Source organism: Nycticebus coucang, chromosome 13, assembly GCF_027406575.1.
Source record: "Nycticebus coucang isolate mNycCou1 chromosome 13, mNycCou1.pri, whole genome shotgun sequence".
NCBI classification, from domain to species: Eukaryota; Metazoa; Chordata; class Mammalia; order Primates; family Lorisidae; genus Nycticebus; species Nycticebus coucang.
Window position 1 is genome coordinate 102,851,815 of NC_069792.1, and position 27,042 is coordinate 102,878,856.

Genomic DNA, 27,042 nt, shown 5'->3' on the forward strand with positions numbered 1-27,042 from the left:
GAAAGACCTAAGTTATTAAAAGTGTATTCCAGAGTGGTGCCTGTGGCTCAGTAAGTAGGGTGCCAGCCCCATATACCAAGGGTGGTAGGTTCAAACCTGGCCCTGGCCAAACTGCAACAACAACAACAACAAAAAAAAAAAAATGGCTGGGCGCTATGGCAGGCACCTGTAGTCCCAGCTACTCAGAAGGCTAAGGCAAGAGAATCGCCTAAGCCCAAGAGCTGGAGGTTGCTGTGAGCTGTGATGCCACGACACTCTGCCGAAGGTGGCATAGACTGGAAAAAAAAACAAAAACAAAAAACGAAAAATCTAACAGGAAAATAACAATTCTAAACATATGTGCAGCCAGCTCATAGCCCATACATAAAGTAAGTGAAAAGTATAGATTTTAAAGGAGAAATGGATGCCAGGCAATGGTGGCTCACCCCTACACTTCCAGCTACTCAGGAGGATCACTTGCACCAAGGAGTTTGAGGCTGCAATGAGCTATAATGATGCCACTGCACTCTACCCAGGCCGACAGAGTGAGACTGTGTCTAAAAATAAGAAAACAAACAAACAAAAAAACAAACAAAAAGGAGAAAAGAACAAATTCCACTTCCAGGGAGAGACTTCACCTCTCAGAATTGAAAGATCATAGAGACAAAAATCAGTATGAAACTTGATCAATACAATTAATATATTTGATCTAATGAACGTACATAGAATCCTGGGTCCAACAAAAGAGAAGACAAATTATTTCTGAGACATTCATAAAATCATTAACAAAAATTCATGAGTTTGGGCGGTGCCTATGGCTCAAAGGAGCCAGCCCCATATACTGGAGATGGAGGGGTCAAACCTGGCCCTGGCTAAAAACTGCAAAAAAAAAATTAATTAAAAAAATCCATGAGTTAGTCCACAAAGCAAATCTCAAAAAAAAAAAAACAAAACATGTTCTCTGACCAAAATGTAATTCATTTGGCAGTCAAGAAGAATGAAAACTAAACTACAAATGATTCAAAGAATAAAACCCAATTAAAATTAAAAAATATTTGAACAGTGAAAATTCTACATTCTAAAAATTGAAATAATAAATAAAGCAGTATGTTGAGGAAAATGTATGGCATCAAATATTTACTTTAAAAGAATAGTGAAAAGGAATGAGCAGGCCTGGTGCCTATTGCACAGTGGTTACAGTGCCAGCCACATAAACCGAGGGTATCAGGTTCGAACCTGGCCTGGGCCAGCTAAACAACAATGACAAGTTCAACAACAAAAATATAGCTGGGCTTGTGGTGGGTGCCTGTGGTGCCAGCTACTTGGGAGGCTGAGGCAAGAGAATCACTTAAGCCCAAGAGTTTGAGGTTGCTGTGAGCTGTGACGCCACAGCACTCTACTGAGGGTGACAGAGAGAGAGACTGTCTTACAAGAAAAAAAAAAAAAAAATGAGTTAAGCTTCCAAAACAGTAAGCTAGAAGCGGAATGACAAAATCATCTCAAGCGAGGAAGGAAGGAAGGAAATAAAGGTAAGAGCAAAGACACAAAGAGAAGCTCCATACAGCCAAAAGCTGCCTCCACCGTGAGATAGTATGGAGACTTAGGAGGACACTTCACAATAGAACACTGTGAACACTTCGTACCAATGTATTTGTCAACTTAGATAAAATGGGTCATTTAATAAAAAAACATTCTATTGGCTCGGCGCCTGTGGCTCAAGTGGCTAAGGCGCCAGCCACATATGCCTGAGCTAGCGGGTTTGAATCCAGCCCGGACCACCAAACAACAATGACGGCTGCAACCAAAAAATAGCCGGGCATTGTGGCAGGCGCCTGTAGTCCCAGCTGCTTGGGAGGCAGAGGCAAGAGAATCACTTGAGCCCAGGAGTTGGAGGTTGCTGTAAGCTGTGATGCCACAGCACTCTACCCAGGGTGACAGCTTGAGGCTCTGTCTCAAAGAACAAACAAACAAAAAACTATTAAATTTGATTCAAGATATAGAAAAATCTGAACACTCCTTCAAGCTTAATGAAAAAAAATTTTTTTGAGACAGAGTCTCATTTATTATTAACCCTCAGTAGAGTGCTGTTGTATCATAGCTCACAGCAACCTCCAAATCCTTGGGCTTAGGTGATTCTCTTGCCTCAGCCTCCCGAGTAGCTGGGACTACAGGCGCCCGCCACAATGCCCAGCTATTTTTTTGTTGCAGATTGGCCGGGGCTGAGTTTGAACCCACCACCCTAGGTATATGGGGCTGGCACCTTAACCCACTGAGCCACTGGCGCCATCCCAAGCTTAATGAAATTGAATCAATACTATTCAATCAACAATCTATTCCCACAACCACCAGGCCTGGACCATGTCCAAGTGCACCTGTCACATGCTCCCGGAACAGAGTGTGCTTCAGAGCATGGAAGAAAGAGGCAATGCTCTCAATGCTGGTATGAAATCAGTCAAACACATAATGAGAAGTATAGGCCATTGTTTACTTATTACATGAAGAAAAAATTCTAAACAAAATGACAGCAACATGAATCTATTAAAAAAAAATACATGGGGCCAGGTGCCAGGGCTCACACCTATAATCCTAGCACTTTAGTAGCCTAAGGCAGGAGAATTGCTTGAGGCCAGGAGTTCAAGACCAGACTGAGCAAGAAATAGAAAAATGAGCTGGGGCTAGGTGCAGTGGCTCACTCTAACTCTGGGAGGCCAAGGCAGATGGATTGCTTGAGCTCAGGAGTTCAAGACTAGCCTGACCAACAGCAAGACCCTGTCTCTACTAAAAATAGAAAAACTGGTTCAGCATCTGTAGCTCAGCAGCTAGTGCACCGCCACATACACCAGAGCTGGTGAGTTTGAACCCAGACTGGGCCTGCCAAACAACAACTACAACAAAAAAATAGTCGGATGTTGTGGCAGGTGCCTGTAGTCCCAAATACTTGGGAGGCTGAGGCAAGAGAACCACTTAAGCCCAACAGTTTGAGGCTACCAAGGGCAACATAGTGAGACTCTGTCTTAAAAAAAATAAATAAAATTAAATATTAAAAAAAAAAAAATAGGCACCCATAGCATAGTGGTTAAGGTGCTGGCCACATACACTGAGGCTGGTGGGTTTGATACCAGTCCGGGCTACCTAAACAACAATGATAACTGCAACAAAAAAATAGTCAAGCTTTCTGGCGGGTGCCTGTAGTCCCAGCTACATGGGAGGCTGAGGCAAGAGAACAGCTTAAGCCCAAGAATTGGAGGTTGCTGTGAGTTGTGACGCCACGGCATTCTACCAAGGGCAACAAAGTGAGACTCTGTCTCAAAATAAATAAATAAATAAAATAAAAATAAAAATAGACCAGGAATTATGGGAGACTCCGTAGTCCCAGCTGCTGGAGAGGCTGAGGTAAGAGGATTACTTGAACGCAGGAGTTTGATGTTGCTGTGAGCTACGAAGATGCCACAGCACTCTTTTCACTGAGACACAGTTTCACTCTGTTGCCCTGGGGAAAGTGCTGTGGTGTCACAGCTATGATGATGCCACTGTACTCCAGCCCAGATGACAGAGCAAGACTGTGTCTGGTGGGAGTGGGTGGGGACAAAACATCATCGATGAAATATCCTAGGAATGCAAGAAATACAGAATAAAAAAGTACCCGCTTTTTTCCTGGATTTGCTATAACAAAGCACCACAGACCACGCGCCTTATGACAACAGCAATTCACTCTCTCACAGTTCGGGAGGCCAAAGGCAGGGCAGCAACAGGGCTGGCTCCTTCTGAGTGCTTCCAGAGAGCAGCTGCCCTATGCCTGTCTCTAGTGTCTGCTGGCACCTGCAGTATCCTCTGGCCTGGCCATGCATCACTCCAGCCTCTGCCTCCTCCCTGGGTGTCTGTCACTGGCTGTTTTCTCAGGAGGACACTAGTCATACTAGAGACCCATCCTCACGCAGTTATGACATCATCTTACGTTAACAAAAATTACCTGCAAAGACCATATTTACAAATCAAATCATATTCATAGAGACTGAAGGTTGTAACTTCTTTCCCATTTTTCTTCTTCTTTTTTTTTAATGGTGAAAAGATAAATATCTAGAATTGACCAGGTAGTCTTGGTTTTAGATGATCCCAATATTCTTGGCAACACCCAAAGCGCCGTAACCAGGAGCCAGCCAAGCAAATGCCTTCTTCACTGGCTCAGGCCTGAACAGCTTTTACACAGCCTGTCTTATCTGGCGCTTGCTGACTATGACTTCCACGATGAACACCAGGGTGCTGCCGTCTTGTCTCCTTTCTGGCACAGTGGTCGGGGGACACAGTAGTCCAGCCTGTTTCTCTGGGGCTCTTTGGAGAGTATCTGGGCTGTCTATGGAGCCACAGTGTCTTTGGCTGCTAGAAGGTGGGTGACATACGGATCATGTGACTGAGGACGCCTTTCTAAGGCCTTTCTTAGCTTTCAAAGCCAGTGCTTTGGCTGTGGGAGGGCCAGGAGCTATCTTCTTCACCGTCGGTGCCACCTCGTGAAATATTATTTTCTCTTTTGATATCTTTTTTTTCTGTTTTTGAGACAGGGTCTTGTTCTATCGCCCAGGCTAGAATTGGGTGATGTCATCACAACTCACTGCATCCTTGAACTCCTGGGCTCCAGCAATGCCCCCACCCCAGCCTCCCAAATCACTAGGATTACAGGCGTGAGCCACTGCTCCTGGCCAAGACATCATATCCTTTTGAGGATAAAAAACTCAACCCACAGGTGGCGCCTATGGCTCAGTGGGTAGGGCACTGACCCCATATACCTAGGGTGGCAGGTTCAAAACCAGCCCCCACCAAACTGCAACAAAAAATAGTCGGGCATTGTAGCGGATGCCTGTAGTCCCGGCTACTTGGGAGGCTGAGGCAAGAGAATCGCTTAAGCCCAAGAGTTGGAAGTTGCTGTCAGCTGTGATGCCATGACACTCTACTGAGGGCAACATAGTGAGACTGTCTCAAAAAAAAAAAAAAAATAGAAGGACAGAGAATAAGCCTGACAGAGAGGCTGGAGCGCTGGACATGGCTCTGGCCTCCCTGGTTTCACTCTGCCTCATTCTCAAAGACCTGCCAGGATCAGAAGGACCCTGAAGATAGATGATAACTCTTCAGGCTTAATGAGAACTCAACAAAACTAAGACTTTAAAAAGAGAGATAACTTACAAAAGCTAGAGTTACAAAAATGTAAGATATCTGGGGCTCAGTGTCTGTAGCCCAAGTGGCTAGGGCGCCAGCCACATACACCAGAGCTGGGAGGTTCGAATCCAGCCCAGGCCCGCCAAAAAACAATGACAACTACAACCAAAAACTAGCCGGGTGCTGTGGCAGGCACCTGTAGTCCCAGCAACTTGGGAGGCTGAGGCAAGAGAATCACTTAAGCCCTAGAGTTTGAGGTTGCTCTGAGCTGTGACGCCACAGCACTCCATCAAGGGCAACACAGTGAGACTATGTCACAAAAACAAACACACACTAACAGCACACCTATTCAGGGCACCTACCATGAATGGAGCTTGTTTTACAAAACAACCACAATCCAATAAAAATGAGCAGTTATGTGTAACCTAGAACTGTCAGAGCAATTCAGTGACAGTAAGCAGGAGGAGCTGTGCACTGCAGCACAGCATGGACGCTCTGAGGAAGCCATTTTTCATTGTTTTTTTTTAAGAGATGGGGTCTCACTTTGTCTCCCAGGCTGGAGTACAGTTGTGTCATCACAGCTCACTGTAGCCCTGAACCCCTGGTCTTAAGCGATCCTCCTGCCTTGGCCTCCCAAAGGCTGGAACTACAGGTGTGAGCCATGGCACCTGGCCCTGGAGAGTAATTTTTTTTTTTCCTTGAGACAGAGTCTCACTTTGTTGCCCTTGGTAGAGTGCTGTGGCCTCATAGCTCACAGCAACCTCCAACTCCTGGGCTTAAGCAATTCTCTTGCCTCAGCCTCACAAGTAGCTGGGACTACAGCTGCCCACCACACCACCTGGCTCTTTATTATAGACGTGAAGTCTCACTCTGGCTCAAACTCAGAATGGGCTCGAACCTGTGAGCTCAGGCAATCCACCGCCTTGGACTCCCAGAGTGCTGGGATTACAGGCATGACCCACCGCACCTGGCCGCCTCCTTAGTCTTTACACTCCACAAAAGCCTAAACAACTCCTCAGGGAATTTCCGCTGCGCTGAAGACGCCGTCTGCTCTGGGGTGACTGGTGACAGGGGCGTGAAATGGTTAATGGACTTCATAAAACAAGTTGCACAGTCCATGTGAAGGGTCTTCTATTTCTCAAATGCACACAGATGCATTTGATTAAAATACACACTCAACAAGGATTTACTATGAGACCAACATAACACCTGATCATCTCAAGTAATGCAGAAAAGGCACTGGACAAAATCCAACACTCTTGGCTCAGCACCTATGGCTCAAGCAGCTAAGGCACCAGCCATATACACCTGAGCTGGCGGGTTCGAATCCAGCGCGGGCCTGCCAAACAACCACGGCTGCAACCCAAAAAATCGGGGTATTGTGGCTGGCGCCTAGTCCCAGCTACTTGGGAGGCAGAAGCAGGAGAATCGCTTGAGCCCAGGAGTTGGAGGTTGCTGTGAGCTGTGATGCCACAGCACTCTACCCAGGGCGACAGCTTGAGGCTCTGTCTCATAAAAAAAAAAAAAAAAAAAATCCAACACTCTTTCATGATAAAAAGAAAAGAAATCAGAAAACAAGGAATATAAGGGAACTTTTTCTTTTCTTTTGTGAGACAGAGCCTCAAGCTGTCACCCTGGGTAGAGTGCCGTGGCATCACAGCTCACAGCAACCTCCAACTCCTGGGCTCAAGCAATTCTCCTGCCTCTGCCTCCCAAGTAACTGGGATTACAAGCGCCCGCCACAACGCCGGCTATTTTTTGGTTGCAGCCATCATTGTTGTTTGGCAGGCCAGGGCTGGATTCAAACCTGCCAGCTCAAGTGTATGTGGCTGGTGCCTGAGCCGCTGGAGCCACAGGCACCAAGCCAAGGGACCTTTTTCAATGTGTACAGGATATTTATGGAAAGCCATAACTCTCATCTTGCTGAACAGGACAAGGACACTCCCTTGCACCCATGCCTGTCACCTTCTCCTGGGGGTTGTAGCAGAGCAGTCAGCTAAGGAAAAGAGAAAATTGGCAAAGAAGATGTAAGACTATCTTTATTCATACAGACAGCCACGGCCCTACATAAAGAAAATCCCAGCAAACATGCAAGAAGGTGACCAGAGCTAACACAAAGATCAGCAAAGTGACAGGGTGTAGGGTCAACACACAGAATCAGTCCCCACACCAGTATTGAACAATTCAGAAGGACCCACTTATAACAGCATCTAAGACAGCGGTTCTCAACCTGTGGGTCACAGCCCATAGGAACTGTATTAAAGGGTCGTGGCATTTGGAAGGTTGAGAACTAGCGATCTAAGAGAATAAAACATTGAGGAATGAATTTAGGGAGGTGAAAGAATGGTACATTAAAACCCACAAAACACTGCCAAAAAAATAAAAGCAAAGAAGACATAAACAAATGGAAATACACTTCATGGGAAATTTAATATGGTTAAGAGGACAATGAAACAAAATAAAATTTCTGTGCTGCAAATGATAGCATTAAAAAGTGAAAAGACGGGCGGCGCCTTTGGCTCAGTGAGCAGGGCGCCGGCCCCATATGCTGAGGGTGGCGGGTTCAAACCCAGCCCCGGCCAAACTGCAACAAAAAAATAGCCGGGCGTTGTGGCAGGCGCCTGTAGTCCCAGCTACTCGGGAGGCTGAGGCAGGAGAATCGCCTAAGCCCAGGAGTTGGAGGTTGCTGTGAGCTGTGTGAGGCCACCGCACTCTACCGAGGGCAATAAAGTGAAACTCTGTCTCTACAAAAAAAAAAAAAGTGAAAAGACAATCACAAAATGGGTAAATACAATCACCAATTATATATTGACAAAGGACTTGTCACCAGAATACAAAGGACATGTAACTTAGTAATAAAATAAAGATCTGAACAGACATTTTTCTAGAGAAGACATATAAATAGCAAATAAGCACCTAAAAAAAAACTAAAAGTTATTAGTCATTAAAAAAAATCCATGGATTGGGGTGGCGCCTGTGGCTCAGTCAGTAAGGCGCCAGCCCCATATACTGAGGGTGGCGGGTTCAAACCCAGCCCCGGCCGAACTGCAACCCCAGCTACTCGGGAGGCTGAGGCAAGAGAATCGTTTAAGCCCAGGAGTTGGAGGTTGCTGTGAGCTGTGTGAGGCCACGGCACTCTACCGAGGGCCATAAAGTGAGACCCTGTCTCTAAAAAAAAAAAAAAAAAAAATCCACGGGCGGTGCCTGTGGCTCAGTGGACAGGGTGCTAATCCCATATACTGAGGGTGGCAGGTTCAAACCCAGCCCCGGCCAAACTGCAAACAAACAATAGCCGGACATTGTGGTGGGCACCTGTAGTCCCAAGCTACTGGGGAGGCCGAGAGAGACAAGAGAATCACTCCAGGAACTGGAAGTTGCTGTGAGCTGTGACGCCACATCACTCTACCAAAGGCAACAAAGTGAGACCCTGTCTCTAAAAAAAAAAAAAAAAAAAAAAATCCAAGCCCAGGCGGCACCTGTGGCTTCAGTGAGTAGGGTGCCGGCCCCATATACCGAGGGTAGTAGGTTCAAACTCGGCCCTGGCCAAACTGCAACAAAAAAAATAGCTGGGTGTTGTGGCAGGTACCTGTAGTCCCAGCTACTCAGGAGGCTGAGGCAGGAGTATTGCCTAGGCCAGGAAGTTGGAGGTTGCTGTGAGCTGTGATGCCATGGCACTCTACCGAGGATGATAAAGTGAGACTCTGTCTCTAAAATAAATAAATAAATAATTAAAAAAATAATAAATCCAAGCCCAAACCACAATGAGACACCTCTTCACAACCACCAGAAAAGGTAAAAGAAACCTGAAGAACAAAGTCCAAGGTATGGAGGATGCAGAGAGCTGGAAGGGAGGATAGAGCAGCCCCCCACCACATACCACAGAGCTGTGGCCCATGCCACCAACATTAACTCTGCAACTCTTAGGTGCCTCTCTACCCACTTTCCCCCAGCCCTGACCAGATGTCCATGTGAACAAGCTGCTGCTATTAGATTCCAAGGAGCCCATCTGCCTTCCTGCCTGCCATGGACAAGTTCCTCAGCCTGAGCTTCATTCAGTGTCTTCATCTGAGGCCTGAGAACAGCAGCACCTCCCTTCACAGGGATCAGGAAAGTCAGCCCAACTCACAGGCAGCACCAGGCACCACAGCAGGTCATCACCTGCACGGTCCAGGCCCTGTGCCCAAGGAGGGCTTTGCCAAGTGAAGGTACCCTTCTGTCCCACGCACCATCACCATTGTGTCTCTGGAGCATCTTGGGACACAAGCAGAGAGAACCAAGCCAAGTGCCAAAGACACCACTCCACAGTTACCAGCCAGAGAAAGCTCCTGTCCAGGTGCTGCTGACAGCCCCACCTGGAAAGGGGCAGGAAAGCAAGGCTTCTCCTCTCCTGTTCCTCACTGGCCCAGTTCACTGGTTAGCTCCTGAGCCCCAGGAATCCAGGGGGCTGACTTTCTCATCAGTAGCATAAGATCTCAGCGGAGAGGGAAAGGAGTGCTGCAGACTGGCTCCAAGGTCCCTGGGGGTGGCCCTCATCACACCCTGCCAGGGGAGCCTAGCAGCGGGTGGATCTTGGCTTGACAGCAGGAGGGTGGTCGGCATACGGGAACATTCTGCCTCACTGAACATTAGTCTCTTTTAAACCAGAGTCAAGGAAGTGCTTGTTGGGGACAGTGGTGGCAGGTAACAAAGCCAACTGCTGAGAAGACAGAGTCCAAAAGTGTGCGCCGGCCCCGCCTCTGCCCCACTGGCCCCGCCCCGCCCCACTGGCCCCGCCTCCACCTCACCTGCCGCTCTCCTCTCGCGCAGCCGCGAAGGCCGCCGGCCGTCCTGGCCTCCCGGGCAACTCCTGCGCCTTGTCTCCGTCCGGCTCGGGCTCCAGGGAGGAGCTGGTGCTGCCCTCGTGGCTGACGCTGCTCCCGCGCCCGGGGCTGTTCTCGGCCGAGGCACGTGGGGACTCGGTGTTCTGCTTCAGTGTCTGCAGCTTGGCCAACGGGATGATATCGCAGCCCTGCGGCCGGTGCCACACGGTGCGCTGCGTGCTGGCGTTGTAGTAGTAGAAGCGCGATGTGTTGGGGTCAAACAGCTCCCACCACTGGTTCTCGCTAGTGCGCTTGATGCGGACGCCGGCCGGGGGGTCCCACACGCACTCACCGGTGACCAGGTTGGCGTACATGCGCTCACGCGTGCGCGGCTCGATAATCTCCACCCACTCCAGCCTGCGAGTCGGGAGCGTCAGGGCGCTGCTCTGACCCCAGCCGGACCCCCGCCCAGTCCCGCCCTCCAACCACAGACCTCCCGTGGCCCGCCCCCCTCCTCCAGACTTTCCGTGCCGCGGTAACATGACAAGACCCTATGTGTAAAAAAAAAAGGAAAAGGAAAAAAAGAAAACTAGCGGGTGCTGCACCTGTAGTCCCAGCCACCCGGAGAATGAGGCAAGAGGATGCTTAAGCCTTGGAGTAGTTGAAGGCTGCAGTGAGCTGCGAAGCCACTGCACCCCAGCCTGGGTGGCAGAGACCCTATCTCAAAAGAAAAAATTAAAAAAAAAAAAAAGAAAAAAACAATAACAAAGAATAGGAATCATAGAAACAGACCAGAGAGTATCCATATTTGGGAGTCAGCACACATTGAATTTAAATCGCAATTAATGTTAAGAAATTACATCAGATGGGGCGGCGCCTGTGGCTCAGTCGGTAAGGTGCCGGCCCCATATACCGAGGGTGGCGGGTTCAAACCCGGCCCCGGCCAAACTGCAACCAAAAAATAGCCGGGCGTTGTGGCGGGCGCCTGTAGTCCCAGCTCTCGGGAGGCTGAGGCAAGAGAATCGCTTAAGCCCAGGAGTTGGAGGTTGCTGTGAGCTGTGTGACGCCACGGCACTCTACCGAGGGCCATAAAGTGAGACTCTGTCTCTACAAAAAAAAAAAAAAAAGAAATTACATCAGATGAAGAATTTCTATAGAGTAAGGATCATTAAAAGAAAGAATGGGGCAGCGCCTGTGGCTCAGTGAGTAGGGTGCCGGCCCCATATACCGAGGGTGGCGGGTTCAAACCCAGCCCCGGCCAAACTGCAACAAAAAAAATAGCCGGGCGTTGTGGCGGGCACCTGTAGTCCCAGCTGCTGGGAAGGCTGAGGCAAGAGAATCGCATAAGCCCAAGAGTTAGAGGTTGCTGTGAGCCGTGTGACCCCACGGCACTTTCCAGAGGGCAGTATAGTGAGACTCTGTCTATACAAAAAAAAAAAAAAAAAAGAAGAATGAAGTGGAAAATCTAAAGCTGGGCAGGGGTGCGGGCCTGAAGCTGCAGCGTGTGCTGTGTGGGCACAAACCCACAGACAAGAGACAGCAGCCGGGTGACAGGAGCCCAGGCCACAGCAAGTCGCATGTGGACCACAGGCCCACACTCCACATGAAGGTCGCAAATGAACAAGACAGCCATTAATTCCAAAAGCTGAGGGACCAGGGTAGCTGTGCCACTTCTTTGCCCTGGTGCGCAGTAGCTGCTGGCTCTCACGTGTACAGACGAATGGAGCAGTGTGCAGCCTCCCTCAGCTCCCAGGAGGAACAGCTGCTGCTTGGCTGGAAGCAGGGGTATGGGGCAGGGGTCGGGGGGGGGGGGGGAGTGGTGTTAGGAAGCAGGAGGGGGAGAGGAAGGAAGAGGAGGGAGGGAGAGGAGGACCAGGCTGGACCTTCATGGCCTCACTGAGGACCTGGGCCAGACCACCACCACCAGCACCCACAATGACATGCCCACTGATAGCATGTGCCTGGACCTGCAGAAACAGCACCTGGGCTCTGTGGTCTTCCACCCAGCCAACCATGGGGAAAACATCAGACAAACCCAAATCAATGAGTGTTCTACAAATACCTGACCAATCCTCCTCAAAACTGTCAAGGTAATCAAAACCCAGGACAGTCTGTCACATATCCCAGGAGGCCACAGAGACATGCTAAATACCTGGCATGGAGGATCCTGGCACAGAAGGAGGACATGGAGGAAAACTAAGCAGTTCAAGTGCGGACTTCATAATGATAATGGACCCACACTGGTTCATTGCCTGTAAAGGGTGCCAGCTGACCAAGATACCAAATCTGGGGACCAGGCACAAGGGATGAAGGAACTCTGTGTGCTAGCTGCAATTTCCACATAAATCTAAAACTGTCCTAAAATAAAATGTTTTCTTCGTTAAAGTTAGCATTCTCTATATTTTAAAATATTAATTTTATACTCTAAATTATACAAGGATAGTCAGCCTCGTTTCACAGCTAGCAGCTGCTCATCAATGGCATGGCAGGCTGGGACTTGGGACACAGGCCTAGGAGGGTAGAGAAAGCCCCTAGGAGACACCAAGAGGGTGGGATGGCTGCAAAGACACTGACCCCTCCTCCTGAGGCCACTGACATGATGGCCACAAGGCAGCTTCACTGGGATGCAGTAGAACTTACCACCTCTCCATTCCAGGGACCAGAACTGAGGTCCAGTATGTCCAGGCCAGATAAAGGGATGGGCATGGGGTGGCGGGTGTTGCTCACAGCTGCACACAGAGCCCAACGCTGCTCACCTCACTGACCTAAAGCTGTGCCCATCTCCATGGCTATGGCAGAGACGTCCAGGACAACTCTGAGCCATCAGTACTGTCTGTGGGACTCAGCAGTCCCGTGCAATCCAGGCACCTGCCAGGTGGGGCTCATATGTCAAGGTCCTGACTCTTCCAGAAGCCTCAGGACAAGAGGGACAAGGGCTGCAGAGGCATGTGACAAACCTATGGAGGACAAAACTGGCCGAGTCTGCATGCATGGGAGGGATGGCCATCACCCCTGCATCAGGGCTGGTCCCCACCGCTGACTACCTGGTGTCCACCTTGCCTTGCAGCTTGAGGCTGAGTGAGGTGCCTCAGTGCTCCCATCTGTGAATGAGGCCACCATGGGGCTCTGGCCAGCCACCCTGCAGGCCAAAGAGCAGAGCTCTTGGGCATCTGGGGACTCCACATGACTGAGGGCAGAGGGGCTGGAAGAAAGCTCCCTGGGACTATAAGAACAATGCCTGACAGAAGATGCTGGCAACAGCACTGAGGCATGGTCCTCCCCAGTGACCATGATTTCTAATTACTAATAACCGTAAGGTCATCTTCAGAAGAAGTGGTCATCTGGCGGCGCCTGTGGCTCAGTCGGTAGGGCACCGGCCCCATATACCGAGGGTGGCGGGTTCAAACCCGGCCCCGGCCAAACTGCAACCAAAAAATAGCCGGGCGTTGTGGCGGGCACCTGTAGTCCCAGCTACTCGGGAGGCTGAGGTAAGAGAATCGCTTAAGCCCAGGAGTTGGAGGTTGCTGTGAGCTGTGTGAGGCCACAGCACTCTACCGAGGGCCATAAAGTGAGACTCTGTCTCTACAAAAAAAAAAAAAAAAAAAAAAAAAAGAAGTGGTCATCCTGCAACGTGTCCATATGCACCCCTGGGTCCTCACCAGCTCTGATGACCCTATCCTGCTGCCCAGCAGGCTGGGGCCTGGCCTTGGCCATGCATTGCCCCATCCAGGCCTCGTTCCTCACTGAAGATGGAGGAAACACTCAAAAGAGGGACATGGTCATTTTACCCAAGTGCCCTCCACATTCATGTTGACCCTAGAGTGGAGCTCCCACCAAGGCTCATGACTCCCATGTTCTCCACCTTCTACCTGGAGGTACTCCGTCACACCAGCTTTCTCCACCTCCCAGAGCACCTAACAACAGCCAGGAGCTCTTTGTCACCTGCCAGACATCTCCTCTTCCTACCAGAGACTGGATCCCAGTGGGCAGTGGTCCTGTGCCTGGCAGACAGTGATGATGGACACTTGGGCCTTGAAGAAGATGCCTCTCTGAGAGTGATGGTGCAGAGGCAGTGACACCATGAGGCTTTGGTGGTGGTGGTGGGGGGGGCAGTGGAGACCCAAAAAAGATGCCTATAAGCAGAGCCCACAGGAAGCTCGTTTTGGGTGCCTGTGGCACCTAGGCCACAGGGCCACCACAAAGGGCCTGAGGTTGGGGCTGACCTGACCTGCCTTGGCTGAATGGGCCCTCCCTGCTGGTTCCTAGGGAAGATGGAGGTGAGGGTTTGGCCTAAGCCCCTGGAACTTGGAGGGTAGGGCAGAGCTCAGGGTGCTCACCATGATGTGGCTGTGGACCGTGAGGTGCCAGAAACCCCTAACTCTGAGGACAAGCTGACCCAGGCACTAGGAGGGGGACTTCCCACATACGTGGAGTCACCTCACCATTCCCAGGACCCTGCTGCTCTTGTGTTCTGTTCTAGCTCAACGGATTTTAGATTTTAGCAGAACAAAGTTGAGATAGTTCCAACATAATTTTTAGGAGCATCGGGAAACCGAGAAAACACAAAGCTTAATATTCCATGCCCTAGAAGGAGTAACAATTGCTATTTTTGTTTAAAATGCACTTTCAAATGAATGTAATGAGGAAATTCTCTCTCAACAAAGCACAGTGTTTTGTTCCCTTTTTACTGGGCTCTTGTGTGTGCATGGGTAGGACAGCCTCTTGTGTGTGCGTGGGTAGGACAGCAGTCTTTTAAGAATGTTCTGGGCACCTCCTGGGAGACAGTATTGAACGAAGACACTCAAGAAACCAGAGGGCAGACAATGGCAGAAAGGACACCAGGCCTCAGGAAGCCACTGCCAGAGTAAGGCGACACTCAGTGGATGTCCACTGCGAGGGCTTCAGAGCACAAAGGGTGGCCCAGTCTGGGGTGGCCCATGGACTCAGCCAGAGCTGGACCTTGAGGACAAGTAGGAGAGTACAACTGGTGGCTGCATGCAGGTGGCAGTGCCACGTCCACAGATTGGCTCCTTGTGGACTTGGAGAACACACCTCTTGTTTGCGGGGGTTGGTGCCTGAGCCAGCTGAACCACCAGGCCAAAGGGCAGCATGGGACACAAGGACAAAGGGCTACACCAGGCTGGTGTGGAGAGGAAGATGGGAGGCATGGAAACTGCCCATGGGGGTGGGGGGGGGGGGTGAGGCTTCACTGACAGGAGACACGGTCCTGTAGGAAGTCTGGAGGTTGGCAGCACCCTGATCACATAATCAGAGCTGTGTCTATGAGGAAGATTTTTTTGGTAACAGTATTTAAATGAACTGGGAAGAGAAAAATAAGCTATTTGGTGACAGATGGAAGGATGAAAGCTGTCTACGATCCCCAGGTTGAGAGTGAAGGTGGCAGGGAATAGGCCTCCTCAGTAATCTCCAGAATGTGCAGGTTGGCACAGATGCAGCCTTCCTGGGGCTCCTGTTTCTTGGACATGTTTATATACAGACAATGATCTGTCCAAGTATGTATTTCCTTAGTGGAGATAATGAGTACCACATATGAATTGAGCAACTTGCCAGGTAAGTGGGACAAGAGTGAAAACATGTTCCCCACCCCAAGATCCTTAAGAGGTGTCAAGACCATTCAATGAGGAAAGGATAGACTCTTCAACAGATTACCCTGAAACACATGGACAACTGCCTGCACAAGAATGAAGGAGACCCCTACCTCATATCAGAACACAAAATTAATTCAAAATAGATCAAAGACCTAAACATAAAGGCTAAAATTATAACATTCTTAAAGGAACTGGGGTGCATCTGTGTGACCTTGAATTTGGCAATAGATTCTTAGATATAACATATAAAGCACAAACAACAAGGTAAACAATAGGTAATTGGCATTCATAAAATTAAAACTTTTGTGTGATAAACAATAGCATCAAAAAGTGAAAATAAAGGGTTGGGTACAAAGGCTCACATTTGTTATGCCAATGCTTTGGGAGGACCAGGGGAGGATTACAAGAGCCCACAAGTTTGAGATGAGACTGGGCAACATAGTGAGATCCTATCTCAATGATGAAAAAAAAAAAAAAGAGAGAGAGAAAGAAAGAAAAACTAGCCAGGTGTGGTGGCATGTACCACACCAATGCTCCTGCTTGGGTGACAGGGAGACAACCTGTCTCTGAAAGGAAAAAAAAAACGAGTGAAAACACAACCATAGAATGGAGAAAACATTTACAAATCATTTATCCAACAAAGGACTTAAATCCAGAATATATAAAGAAAACTTGGGTGGCACCTGTGGCTCAGTCGGTAAGGTGCCGGCCCCATATACCAAGGGTGGCGGGTTCAAACCTGGCCCTGGCCGAACTGCAACAAAAAAATAGCCGGGCGTTGTGGCAGGCGCCTGTAGTCCCAGCTGCTAGGGAGGCTGAGGCAAGAGAATTGCTTAAGCCCAGGAGTTGGAGGTTGCTGTGAGCTGTGTGATACCACAGCACTCTACCCAGGGCCATAAAGTGAAACTCTGTCTCTACAAAAAAAAAAAAGAAACCTTATAATTCAATAATAAAATGTTAGATAACCCAATTTAAAGGTGGGCAAAAGATCTCAGTAGACATTTCTCCAAAAAAATATAAACAAATAGCAGCACCAACATCTGGAAACACAAGATAAACCAGAAAACAAGAAGTTTTCCTACCTGTAACAGGTAGGTAGGGGCACAGAAAAGGGTATGAGCCCTTACTAAATGTGCCTTTCCTTCCGTTTTGACTTTTAGAAGCATAGCATTTGAATAGGAGGGGAGAACAAGAAACTTAACAAGTGAAGCCAGTTGCATTTCTATGAATGTCAGAACCACAAGGAAGTGCCAAAAAGAAAAGAATTAATCAAGTGATTCACAGGGTTAGAGTGTGCTGCTCATCCCTGGGGTGAGTGTACACATGGGAAATGCATATCACTCTCAGCTTTTTTAGTCTGTACCTTTTTTTTTTTTTTTGTAGAGACAGAGTCTCACTTTATGGCCCTTGTTAGAGTGCCATGGCATCACACAGCTCACAGCAACCTCCAACTCCTGGGCTTAAGCGATTCTCTTGCCTCAGCCTCCTGAGTAGCTGGGACTACAGGCACCCGCCACAATGCCCGGCTATTTTTTTTTTTTTTTTTTTTTTGGTTGCAGTTTAGCCGGGCCGGGCCTGAACCCACCACCCTTGGTATATGGGGCCGGCGCCCTACCGACTGAGCTACAGGCGCCGCCCTAGTCTGTACCTTTTTTAAGCGGACTGGGTGAAGTGACTCTGAAACAATTCCACACATATCGGGTGTGTGACTGATGAAATGTGCTGGCATGCCCAGGCGCCAGGGTTTCCACCAAGGAGGGTGGGAAAGACCAAAACAACTCTGTATGGGACTTGACTGGAACTAGGGATGCATGTGTGTGCACACAGGGTGCGTGGGCATGTGTGTACGTGTGCGTATATGTGCATACATGCATGCATCTCCTGGTCCTCTGTGCTTACTCAGCACAGGCACTGAGGAGCAACGTGCACACTGAGAGCAGGCCTTGCCCTTTAAGACTCATCTTCCCTAGAGGAACCAGGCTCCTCAGGAAACAGCTGATTCCAGGGCTAAGCAGAGCAGTTATGCCAGAAGGAAGGAAGTTCTGCAGAGAATGATGGGGATACCAGAACACAGGAGCCACCAAAAGGACTCTCACTGAACCATCTGGGACAGAGTTAGCACCATAGTAATTCAGTACAGGAATAACACAAACTACGTAAAACAAGAAGGAGCTTATGAGTACACGGTGTGGCAAGGGTGCTAGGGCTAGAATGCCAGTGCCCCGTGTCAGGCAGCCCCAGGGAAGTCTAAGTCACAGTAGGAGCAACAGGAATGTCAGAACTGAGGCCCTGGAGTGCTCAGAGGTTGCTGGGGTAGCAGGAATTACAGGAATTCTACCTGGCGAGAACAGGCCAGGCCTCATCAGGTGATGGGAAGGGACAGCACCAAGCAAGGGCACAAAGACCACATGCATCTGCAGACCTGGAACCCCAAGGGACTGACACTACCTGTGTGGCAGCCCACTAAGAAACCATCAGACAAACTAATGCCCAAGAAAGCTATTTCAAAAAGGGCAACATTTCTTAAGGTAAGAACAAAGACTGGGAAAAGCTGTGGAAATCCTCCAGGTTAAAAAACGCTAAGCAGGTAACAGCCAGAGGCAAACCCAACCCAGAGGAACCCTGTGCAGGTAGGGAGGGGACATGAAGAAGGCTAGTAGGGGATCAGCTGGTACAGCTGATGTGTGGCAGAGAGGACCAAGGCTCGAGCCAGTGCCAGGCTCACCGGAGATGAAAAGCGTCAGAGGCCACACACTTGAGTGGTGTGGCTGTCCAGGGGGCTCAGAAGAAAGGAGTGGGCCAGCAGGTGCTGCTAGGCACAGGCCGCAAGTGCTTCCAGGACTGCCCCACTCTCCTTTTCTTTTTTTTCCTTGAGACAGTGTTTCACTATGTCACCCTCGATAGAGTGCTGTGGTGTCACAACTCACAGCAACCTCCAACTCTTGGGCTTAAGTGATTCTCTTGCCTCAGCCTCCCAAGCAGCTGGGACTATAGGGGCCTGCCACAACGTCCGGCTACTTTTTTTTTTTTGGTAGAGACAGAGTCTCACTGTACCGCCCTCCGGTAGAGTGTGCTGAGGTCACACGGCTCACAGCAACCTCTAACTCTAACCCAGCTATTTTTTTGTTGCAGTCTGGCCAGGGCTGGGTTTGAACCTGCCACCCTCAGCATATGGGGCCGGCGCCCTACTCACTGAGCCACAGGCGCCGCCAATCCGGCTACTTTTTTTTTTTGTAGAGACAGAGTCCCACCTTATCGCCCTCGGTAGAGTGCCATGGCCTCACACAGCTCACAGCAACCTCCAAATCCTTGGGCTTAGGCGATTCTCTTGACTCAGCCTCCCAAGTAGCTGGGACTACAGGCGCCCGCCACAATGCCCGGCTATTTTTTTGTTGTTGTTGCAGTTTGGCCAGGGCTGGGTTTGAACCCGCCACCCTTGGCATATGGGGCCGGCGCCCTACCCGCTGAGCCACAGGCGCCGCCCCGGCTACTTTTTTTTATTGCAGTTGATTAGCTAGCCTGGGCCAGGTCCGAACCTGTCACCCTCGGTATATGTGGCTGTTGCTGTAACCACTGTACTATAGGCACCAAGCCATTTTTTTTTTTTTTTTTTTGAGACCGAGTCTCACTTTATTGCCCTTGGTAGAGTGCCATGGCATCACAGCAACCTCCACCTCCTGAGCTTAGGCGATTCTCTTGCCTGAGCCTCCCGAGTAGTTGGGACTACAGGTGCCCACCACAATACCCAGCTATTTTTTGTTGCACTTTAGCCAGGGCCAGGTTCGAACCTGTCACCTTTGGTATATGGGACCAGCGCCCTACCCACTGAGCCAAAGGTGCTGTCAGACTGCCCCACTCTTTTCACTGCTCTTGCTGCTATCTCTAAGGAAAAATTTAAAAATGGGACAAATAGTAGTAATGACCTACAGCTGCCTGCATCTGTGAGGGGATCAATGCCCTGAGGGGACTGGCCAGCTGGAGTCACAGGGCACGAGGTCCAGCTGAGGTGGGAGATGCTGGGGGACAGAGCAAGGCTGTGCCCAGGGAGGGCATCAGAGGTAGAGTGCAGGATGTTCAGGTTCAAAAGCCCCAATAACTGGCCAGATCCCAAGCAGAGCTGTGCACAGGGCCAGCACGCACCCAGGACAAGTGCACCAGTGTGCCTCTCTGAGGCTCCTGACCCTACATCTCTTTCTCTGAAGGAGGAATTGCTCCCTCCCACCTCCCAAGGGTTCATGATGGCACCTCCTTACCTAGTGCTTGATCCCGAAATCCTTGCCTCCTGCACGTCGGCATTATGACTCCTGCATTCGTAATCCTGCGCCTGAGACATTGCCATCTGCTTCTTCAGAGCCGAGGGGACCGACGCCAGTGGATCATCAGGATGGCTCCAGCATCACAAGGGAAGGTGTCACCCTACGAGAGAGAAGCCACCTAGGCTCCAATTTGGAAAATACCTTTTTACAATCAACCCAGCCCAGCCTGTCACCGCCAAGTGCCTGGCTGAAACGAGAGCAGATGCCCCAGCACCCAGGAGACCCTGGATAGCCAAGCCCCCAGGACTCTCCCTCTGCCCAGCCCCTGCATGGCTTCAAAGCCAGCCAGGCCTCTCGGGCAGCAGTGAGAAGTGGCTCATCAGCCAAGATTCAGCCCAAGACAGACAGACAGACACACATACACACACAAGCTGTGGACAGACAAGGCACAACCAGCCATCACCAGGGAGTGAAACAGGACAACATGCCCAAAGCACAGGCATGGCCCTGCCCCTGCACAAGGTAGCACTTGAGGACAGTCAGGCAGATGCAGACCTCATCTACAAGGAGGAATGGCCCTTTCAAGCAATGTTGTGTTGACCAGATCACAGTCCAATTCAACAAACAGTGACTGAATTCTATGATCAAGATTTTCTTTTTCTTTTGAGACAAGATTCTCGCTCTATCACCCTGGGAAGACTGCTGTGGTGTCACAGCTCACAGCAGCCTCAAACTCTCGGGCTCAAGCAATCCTCTTACTTCAGCCTCCAGAGTAACTGGGACTACAGGTGCCCGCCACAATGCTTGGCTAGTTTTAGAGATGGGGACTCGGCAGCTGAGGCTACAGGCATGAGCCTCCTGGCCTGGCAGGGTACTATGCATATTACTTAAATCTCTCTACAGGCTAACTGTTTAAAAATCCACTAATTAAGAATAATGTCCTCAAGCAGCCTGGGCAACACAGTGAGAAAAACCTTCTGTTCAAAAAATAAATAAAACTAGCTGGGTGTGGTAGCCACCTGTAGTCTCAGCAAGAGGCTGAGGCAGGAAAATCACTTAAGCCTGGGAGGTGCAGGCTGCTCGAGCTGAGATGATGCTACACACCCCTGCCTATGGACCACTGATCAGACATTGGCTCAAACAAACAACAAACACTGTTTTCAAATGAAATAACTGGCTGATTCTGAACAGAAACCTTTTAGAATGAGGCATGTTTAACAGTTCGACATCCAATGTTTCACAACATTACCTCATACCTGTCGCTGGCTTCTGACCAGCAGCACACGTCTGTCTAGCACTGGCAAGAGCCAGGATCCATTCCAGACCCCAGCCCCAACCAGGCCACAGCCCTGCTCTGGCCCCCAGAAGAAAATGGAGGGAAATAAAAACTCTTAAAAGTATGGCAAGAAATTGGGTGGCACCCATAGCTCAGCGGGTAGAACGCTGGCCACATACACGGAGGCTGGCAGGTTTGAACCTGGCTGGGGCCAGCTAAAAAACAACAATGACAACTGCAACAACAACAACAAAAATAGCCGGGTGTTGTGTTGGGTGCCTGTAGTCCCAGCTACTCAGGAGGCTGAGGCAAGAGAATGGCTTAAGCCGAAGAGTTGGAGGTGGCTGTGAGTTGTGACACCACAGCACTCTATCGAGGGCGACATAAAAAGACTCTGTCTCAAAAAAAAAAAAAGGTATAGCAAGAAACTGAAAAGAAGGGCGGCGCCTGTGGCTCAGTGAGTAGGGCGCCGGCTCCATATGCCGAGGGTGGCGGGTTCAAACCCAGCCTCGGCCAAACTGCAACAACAACAAAAAAAAAATAGCCGGGCGTTGTGGCGGGCTCCTGCAGTCCCAGCTGCTTGGGAGGCTGAGGCAGGAGAATCGCGTAAGCCCAAGAGTTGGAGGTTGCAGTGAGCCGTGTAACGCCACGGCACTCTACCGAGGGTGGTACAGTGAGACTCCATCTCTACAAAAAAGAAACTGAAAAGAAAATAGCTGGGCATTGTGGCAGGGGCGTGTAGTCCCAGCTACTGGGAGGCTGAGGCAAGAGAATCGCTTGAGCCCAGGAGTTGGAGGCTGCTGTGAGCTATGACGCTACAGCAATCTACCGAGGGCAATAAAGTGAGACTCTGTCTCTAAAAAAAAAAAAAAGAAACTGAAAAGACAAAAAAAGGCAGGAAAAGTGAGTTCTTCGTCCACAGCTGCTCAGTGGCTGACCCATCCGGCTCCTGGCAGACTCCCACTGGCCTCTGTCATCTACACACAAGGCACTGTTGCTGGCTACAGGTGGGCTCCGAGACACACGCTGCACTCCCTGCTGGCAATTCGGTTCCTTTCTGCACAGCCTCATGCTCTGTTCTTGGTGTCTGCTCTGTACTGTTTTTTTTTTTTTGTGGTTTTTGGCCGGGGCTGGGTTTGAACCCGCCACCTCCAGCATGTGGGACCAGCGCCCTACTCCTTGAGCCACAGGCGCTGCCCCTCTATACTGGTTTATAAAATTCTATTTCTGGTAGAACAAAATGCCTTCATTTTTATTAGCAGTTACTGCAACATTTCTCAAAAATTCCTGAACCCTGTACTTAGCCTGCTGTAACTGTTTTTCATGAAGGTCTTACCTGCCCGTGTGGGCACACACCCCTGCTGGTCAGGGCTGGTGCTGGCACCCGGGTCTGCCCAAAGCACTCTCTGACCCCACTTTTCTGTTCAGTAATCTCATGTGGGCTTTAAAAAAATAATCTATAGGGCGGCACCTGTGGCTCAAGGGAGTAGGGCGCCGGCCCCATATACTGGAGGTGGTAGGTTCAAACTCGGCCCTGACCAAAAACTGCAAAAAAATAAAAATAAAAATAAATAATAACAATAATAATAATCTATGGCACAATTTACTGCCATGAGTTTTTGCTTTTCTGCAGTTTTCATGCGTGATTCAGTGGGAGGTGAGTGAGGAAGCTCCTGGCCCTGACCAAACTCCCCATAGGCACACCTTGGCACAGCGAGGGAACCAGGAGGCCCAGGCTGTGGCCTGGCCACAGCCTTTCCTTTCCTCTTGCTCGGCTGGGAGGGAGGTGCCTTGCTGACGCCTTCACCCACTAGGGCAACAGCACAGACCAGGCGTCCTGCTCCTGAGTGGAAGAAACACGTGCCTGGTGCCTCCTCTGAAGGGACATCTCGCCCTCAGTGCTGCCTGTCACGTCCACCACTCACTGGTTAGCACCTCTCCAGCCCCCACAGATGCCACAGGAAGGCAGCAACTTTGTCTCCTTCCTCCTTGCTTGAAGAGCCCTTGCACACAGAAGGGGCAATAAAAAAGCACCCAATGGTCCACCCAGCACAACCACACCTCCCCTGCGCTGAGTACAAGTACATGAGGGTGAAGATGCCTTTTCTACAACTCTTTATCATGTGCAGATTGCCTCCCTACAGCTCCGTCGGGCAGGTCCTGTGTACACACAGGGTGTGGGAGGCAACCAGGACCCTACCTGGAAGCCAGACACAGACCTTTCCAGTTGGGTCTCAGCTACAACCCCGCTAGCCCACTTCCCACGCCTGAGCAGCAAGCTGATGCACAGCACATGTGAAACCCAAGGTGCACAGTGGGCCAAGCACCCCCACAGCTTCCACAGGGCCTCCTGCTGCCCCACATGGTCGGAATATCTCAGTCATGAGTGGGCAGGAGGCTGTGGATTTCAGCTTCCTACACAGAATCTGAACAGAGGGTGCTCTGTGCTGGCCTCCTGAGGGTGTCTGTTCAGAGAACAAGCCCCAGAAACAACTATCTGCTCCTGGTGTCAGCAACACCGTCATGCAGACTGGGATGTCCAGGCCTTCTAGGTGCCACTCTGTACCCACTGGTCACCCTGGGGCAGGTCCTAGCCTACTCCTGGCCAGTGGACCTGTTGTGTGCATGAGTGCACTGTGTTATGCGGGGGCATATGCCCTCTGCTGAGGTGTAGCCTCTGACAGACCTACACCCACCCTAGGTCCAGGCTGGCTTCCCTGAGCCCGCACAGTCTGGGCTGCCTCAGGTACCACTTGCACCTGCCCTGACCGCCTACCTCTCCAGGACAGGGCATGACAATGACTTCTGTGGCCATGTCTACTGAGCCAGGAACTGTAACCTTGAGGTGGGGATGAGTGGTCTGGGAAGGGACTGGGAAATCCTGAAGGCAGGGCTCAGGCCCCCAAGGAAACCCTGGCATCACTGCGCATTCGTGGCTCTGTGACAGGCATCTGGTCGGAGGAGCTAATGCATTGTCAGGCCCCAGGAGCAGCTCCAGCACAGGGTGGCCCCAGAGCCACCTACCTGGCCTGTCCACACTCACAACAAACTCCCACGGCCTCCCTGCCTCCAGACTAGAGCCTTGCAGGGTAGCTACAACAACCTTAGCCCTCCAACGGGCAGCCAGCAGCAGGCTGCTCAGTCAGAAGCTGCACAAGAGTTCGCACTCCAAGGCTAGTGGGGACAGACATTTCCCCAGTGCCAAGTCTGCCATTCCCAGGAACAGACACACCCACACCACTGAGTAAGTCTCTGGAGAAGAACAGGTGGTTTCCCATCCAGGGAAACCCCGGTGGGGGGGGGGGATGGTCAAGGAGAGATGGCCCCAGGGTCAGGGCCTGCAGAACCAGGAAAGACAGTGATGAATGGAGCTGACCATGGGCTCCATTATGAAGCTCTCTGCAGAGTTTCTGATTTTTTTTTTTTTTTTTTTTTTTGTAAAGACAGAGTCTCACTTTATGGCCCTCGGTAGAGTGCCGTGGCCTCACACAGCTCACAGCAACCTCCAACTCCCGGGCTTAAGCGATTCTCTTGCCTCAGCCTCCCAAGTAGCTGTGACTACAGGCACCCGCCACAACGCCCGGCTATTTTTTGATTGCAATTTGGCCGGGGCCGGGCTTGAACCCACCACCCTCGGTATATGGCTGGGACAAAGACTGTAGGGCCGGCGCCCTACAGACCGAGCCACAGGCGCCGCCCTCTCTGCAGAGTTTCATAAAGGCAAACTGAGATGGGCAGCTCCAGCATGGGGCCCTGCAGGCTGTGTCTTCCTCAAAAGTAAGGAGCACCTTGATCAGGATGATGAGCAGTTAACGTGAGACACAATTCCTAGGTTGATCATGAGAATAATCAAACAACACAGGAAAAGTTAAAAAAAAAAAAAAAAAAAAACTTTTATCTACCCTACAAAAAGCAGTTAAAAAAAAAAAGACAAGGAAAGAGATGTACACAAAAAACAAGGACTGAGACCCACATGCAGCCCGAAGCCAGCAGCCCTGGACACGGACAGACTGACTCTCCCTTGCCAGGGACCCCCAGGTGCAGCAGGTCCCAACCACCCCTTTGGGGTGCCAAAGGAGCTGAGGCTGACTGCTGAGGGCTTGCAGATTCTTGCCAGTTCTAGAAAATTACAGATAAACGTGAGATACTGTCTCCACACCCCCACAGCCCTTCTCTGCCTGCAGGAGACCCTTCTGTCATGGCTTCTGCCCGTGAAGCCTCATCCAAGACCCAGGCTGAACCACAAGTGGTGGAGCCACTTGCCAAGCCTGCCCCACCCTGCCACACTGGCTGGGGGGGGAGTCTGTGACAGCCCTACCAGAAGAAAAGTCTTTGTCCCAGCCAAGAAGAGGCTCCAGTCTCAGGTACAAGGAGACCAGCTCACAGCCCTCACCAGAGTTAAGTATTCTGGAGTGAACGCTTACACTTTTCATTATAATGAACTAGATGGCTTTGACCAAGCCCCTAATATAGAACAAATGACTACTACTACCAGATAAAATATTAATTTTTTAAACTTTTAAAATCCACTGATGAGTTCACAAGAAAATTCAGAAACTCAGAGGGGAAAAACTGAGAAAAACTAGGAGCCTGAAGAAATGCAAGGGCAGCAGAACAGTCTGGCATCTGAAGGCCTGCCAGCAGCTGACCTTGCACTTGCCTTTTTAAAAACAGCTTTGAAGAGAGTGGGGCAGAGAAGAGAAAGCCTGGGATGGCCCAGGTGCTGATCCCCTCAGGATACCAGGGTTTGTTTGTTTATTTGTTTTGCAGTTTTTGGCCGGGCTGGGTTTGAACCCACCACCTCTGGCATATGGGGCCGGAGCCCTACCCCTTTGAGCCACAGGGGCCGCCCACCAGGTTGTTTTTTTTTTTTTTTTTTTTTTTTTTTTTTTTGAGACAGAGCCTCAAACCGTCATGCTGGGTAGAGGGTCATGGCATCACAACTCACAGCAACCTCCAACTCCTGGGCTTAAGCGATTCTCTGCCTCAGCCTCCCAAGTAGCTGGGACTACAGGTGCCCACCACAACGCCCGGCTATTTTTTGGTTGTAGTTGTCATTGTTGTTTGGCAGGCCCAGATGGATTCAAACCCACCAGCTCTGGTGTATGTGGCTGGTGCCTTAGCCGCTTGAGCTACAGGTACTGAGCCAACACCAGGGGGTTTTAAGGTAAACTAACCTCACCCTCAGGTTCTCTCAAGAAAACCCTAGTCACAGCTCCTCAGGCCCCAGGAAGCCTGGACAGTGCAAACACAGACAACCAGCAAAGCTTGTAAGTGGGATGAATTATCAGAATCAAATGTTCTAAGATCTTTGAATTAGGCTGGGTGCCTAAAGCTCAGCAGCTAGGGCGCCGCCCACATAGACCAGGACTGGAGGGTTCGAACACAGGCCTGCCAAACAATGACAACTATAACAAAAAAAATAGCCAGGGCTCAGCGCCTAAAGCACAGTGATTACGGTGCCAGCCATATACACTGAAGTTGGAGGGTTTGAACCACGCCAGGCTAGCTAAATAACAATACAACTGCAACAAAAAATAGCTGGACATTGTGGTGGGTGCCTATAGTCCCAGCTACTTGGGAGGGTGAGGCAAGAGAATCACTTAAGCCCAAGAGTTTGAAGTTGCTGTGAGCTGTGATGACATCGCACTCTATCAAAGAAGACATAGTGAGACTCTGTCTCAACAAAAAAAAAAAAGGGCGGCGCCTGTGGCTCAAGGAGTAGGGCGCCGGTCCCATATGCCGGAGGTGGTGGGTTCAAACCCAGCCCTGGCCAAAAAAATAAAAAAAAAATCTTTGAATTATTTGCAGGAAGGAAAATTACTGATTAATTTTATATACTGATAAATGAATGCATATTAAAATAATGAAGGCAACTACTATGGAAGCTGAGTGAATAAATTCTAATATAGTAGAGAACAAATTAGACAAAAATTAACCAATCCAAAAGTCAAGAAAAATGCCAGATGCAGTGG

The 27,042-nt window shown here is 50.1% G+C and overlaps 1 protein-coding gene across 5 annotated transcripts in view; it reads right to left on the reverse strand.

The window, feature by feature from the left end:
- The window catches only part of ARHGAP39 (Rho GTPase activating protein 39), a 91,263-nt gene that overhangs the window by 30,456 nt on the left and 33,765 nt on the right, over window positions 1-27,042 (reverse strand). For all 5 annotated transcript variants that reach the window (XM_053558170.1, XM_053558169.1, XM_053558168.1 and 2 more), the window contains exons 2-3: window positions 19,789-19,951; window positions 9,912-10,343 (exon numbers count right to left, since the gene is read on the reverse strand). In XM_053558170.1, coding sequence (XP_053414145.1) covers window positions 9,912-10,343; window positions 19,789-19,874 — 518 coding nt within the window. In that variant the 5' untranslated portion in view covers window positions 19,875-19,951. The remainder of the gene's footprint in view (window positions 1-9,911; window positions 10,344-19,788; window positions 19,952-27,042) is intronic.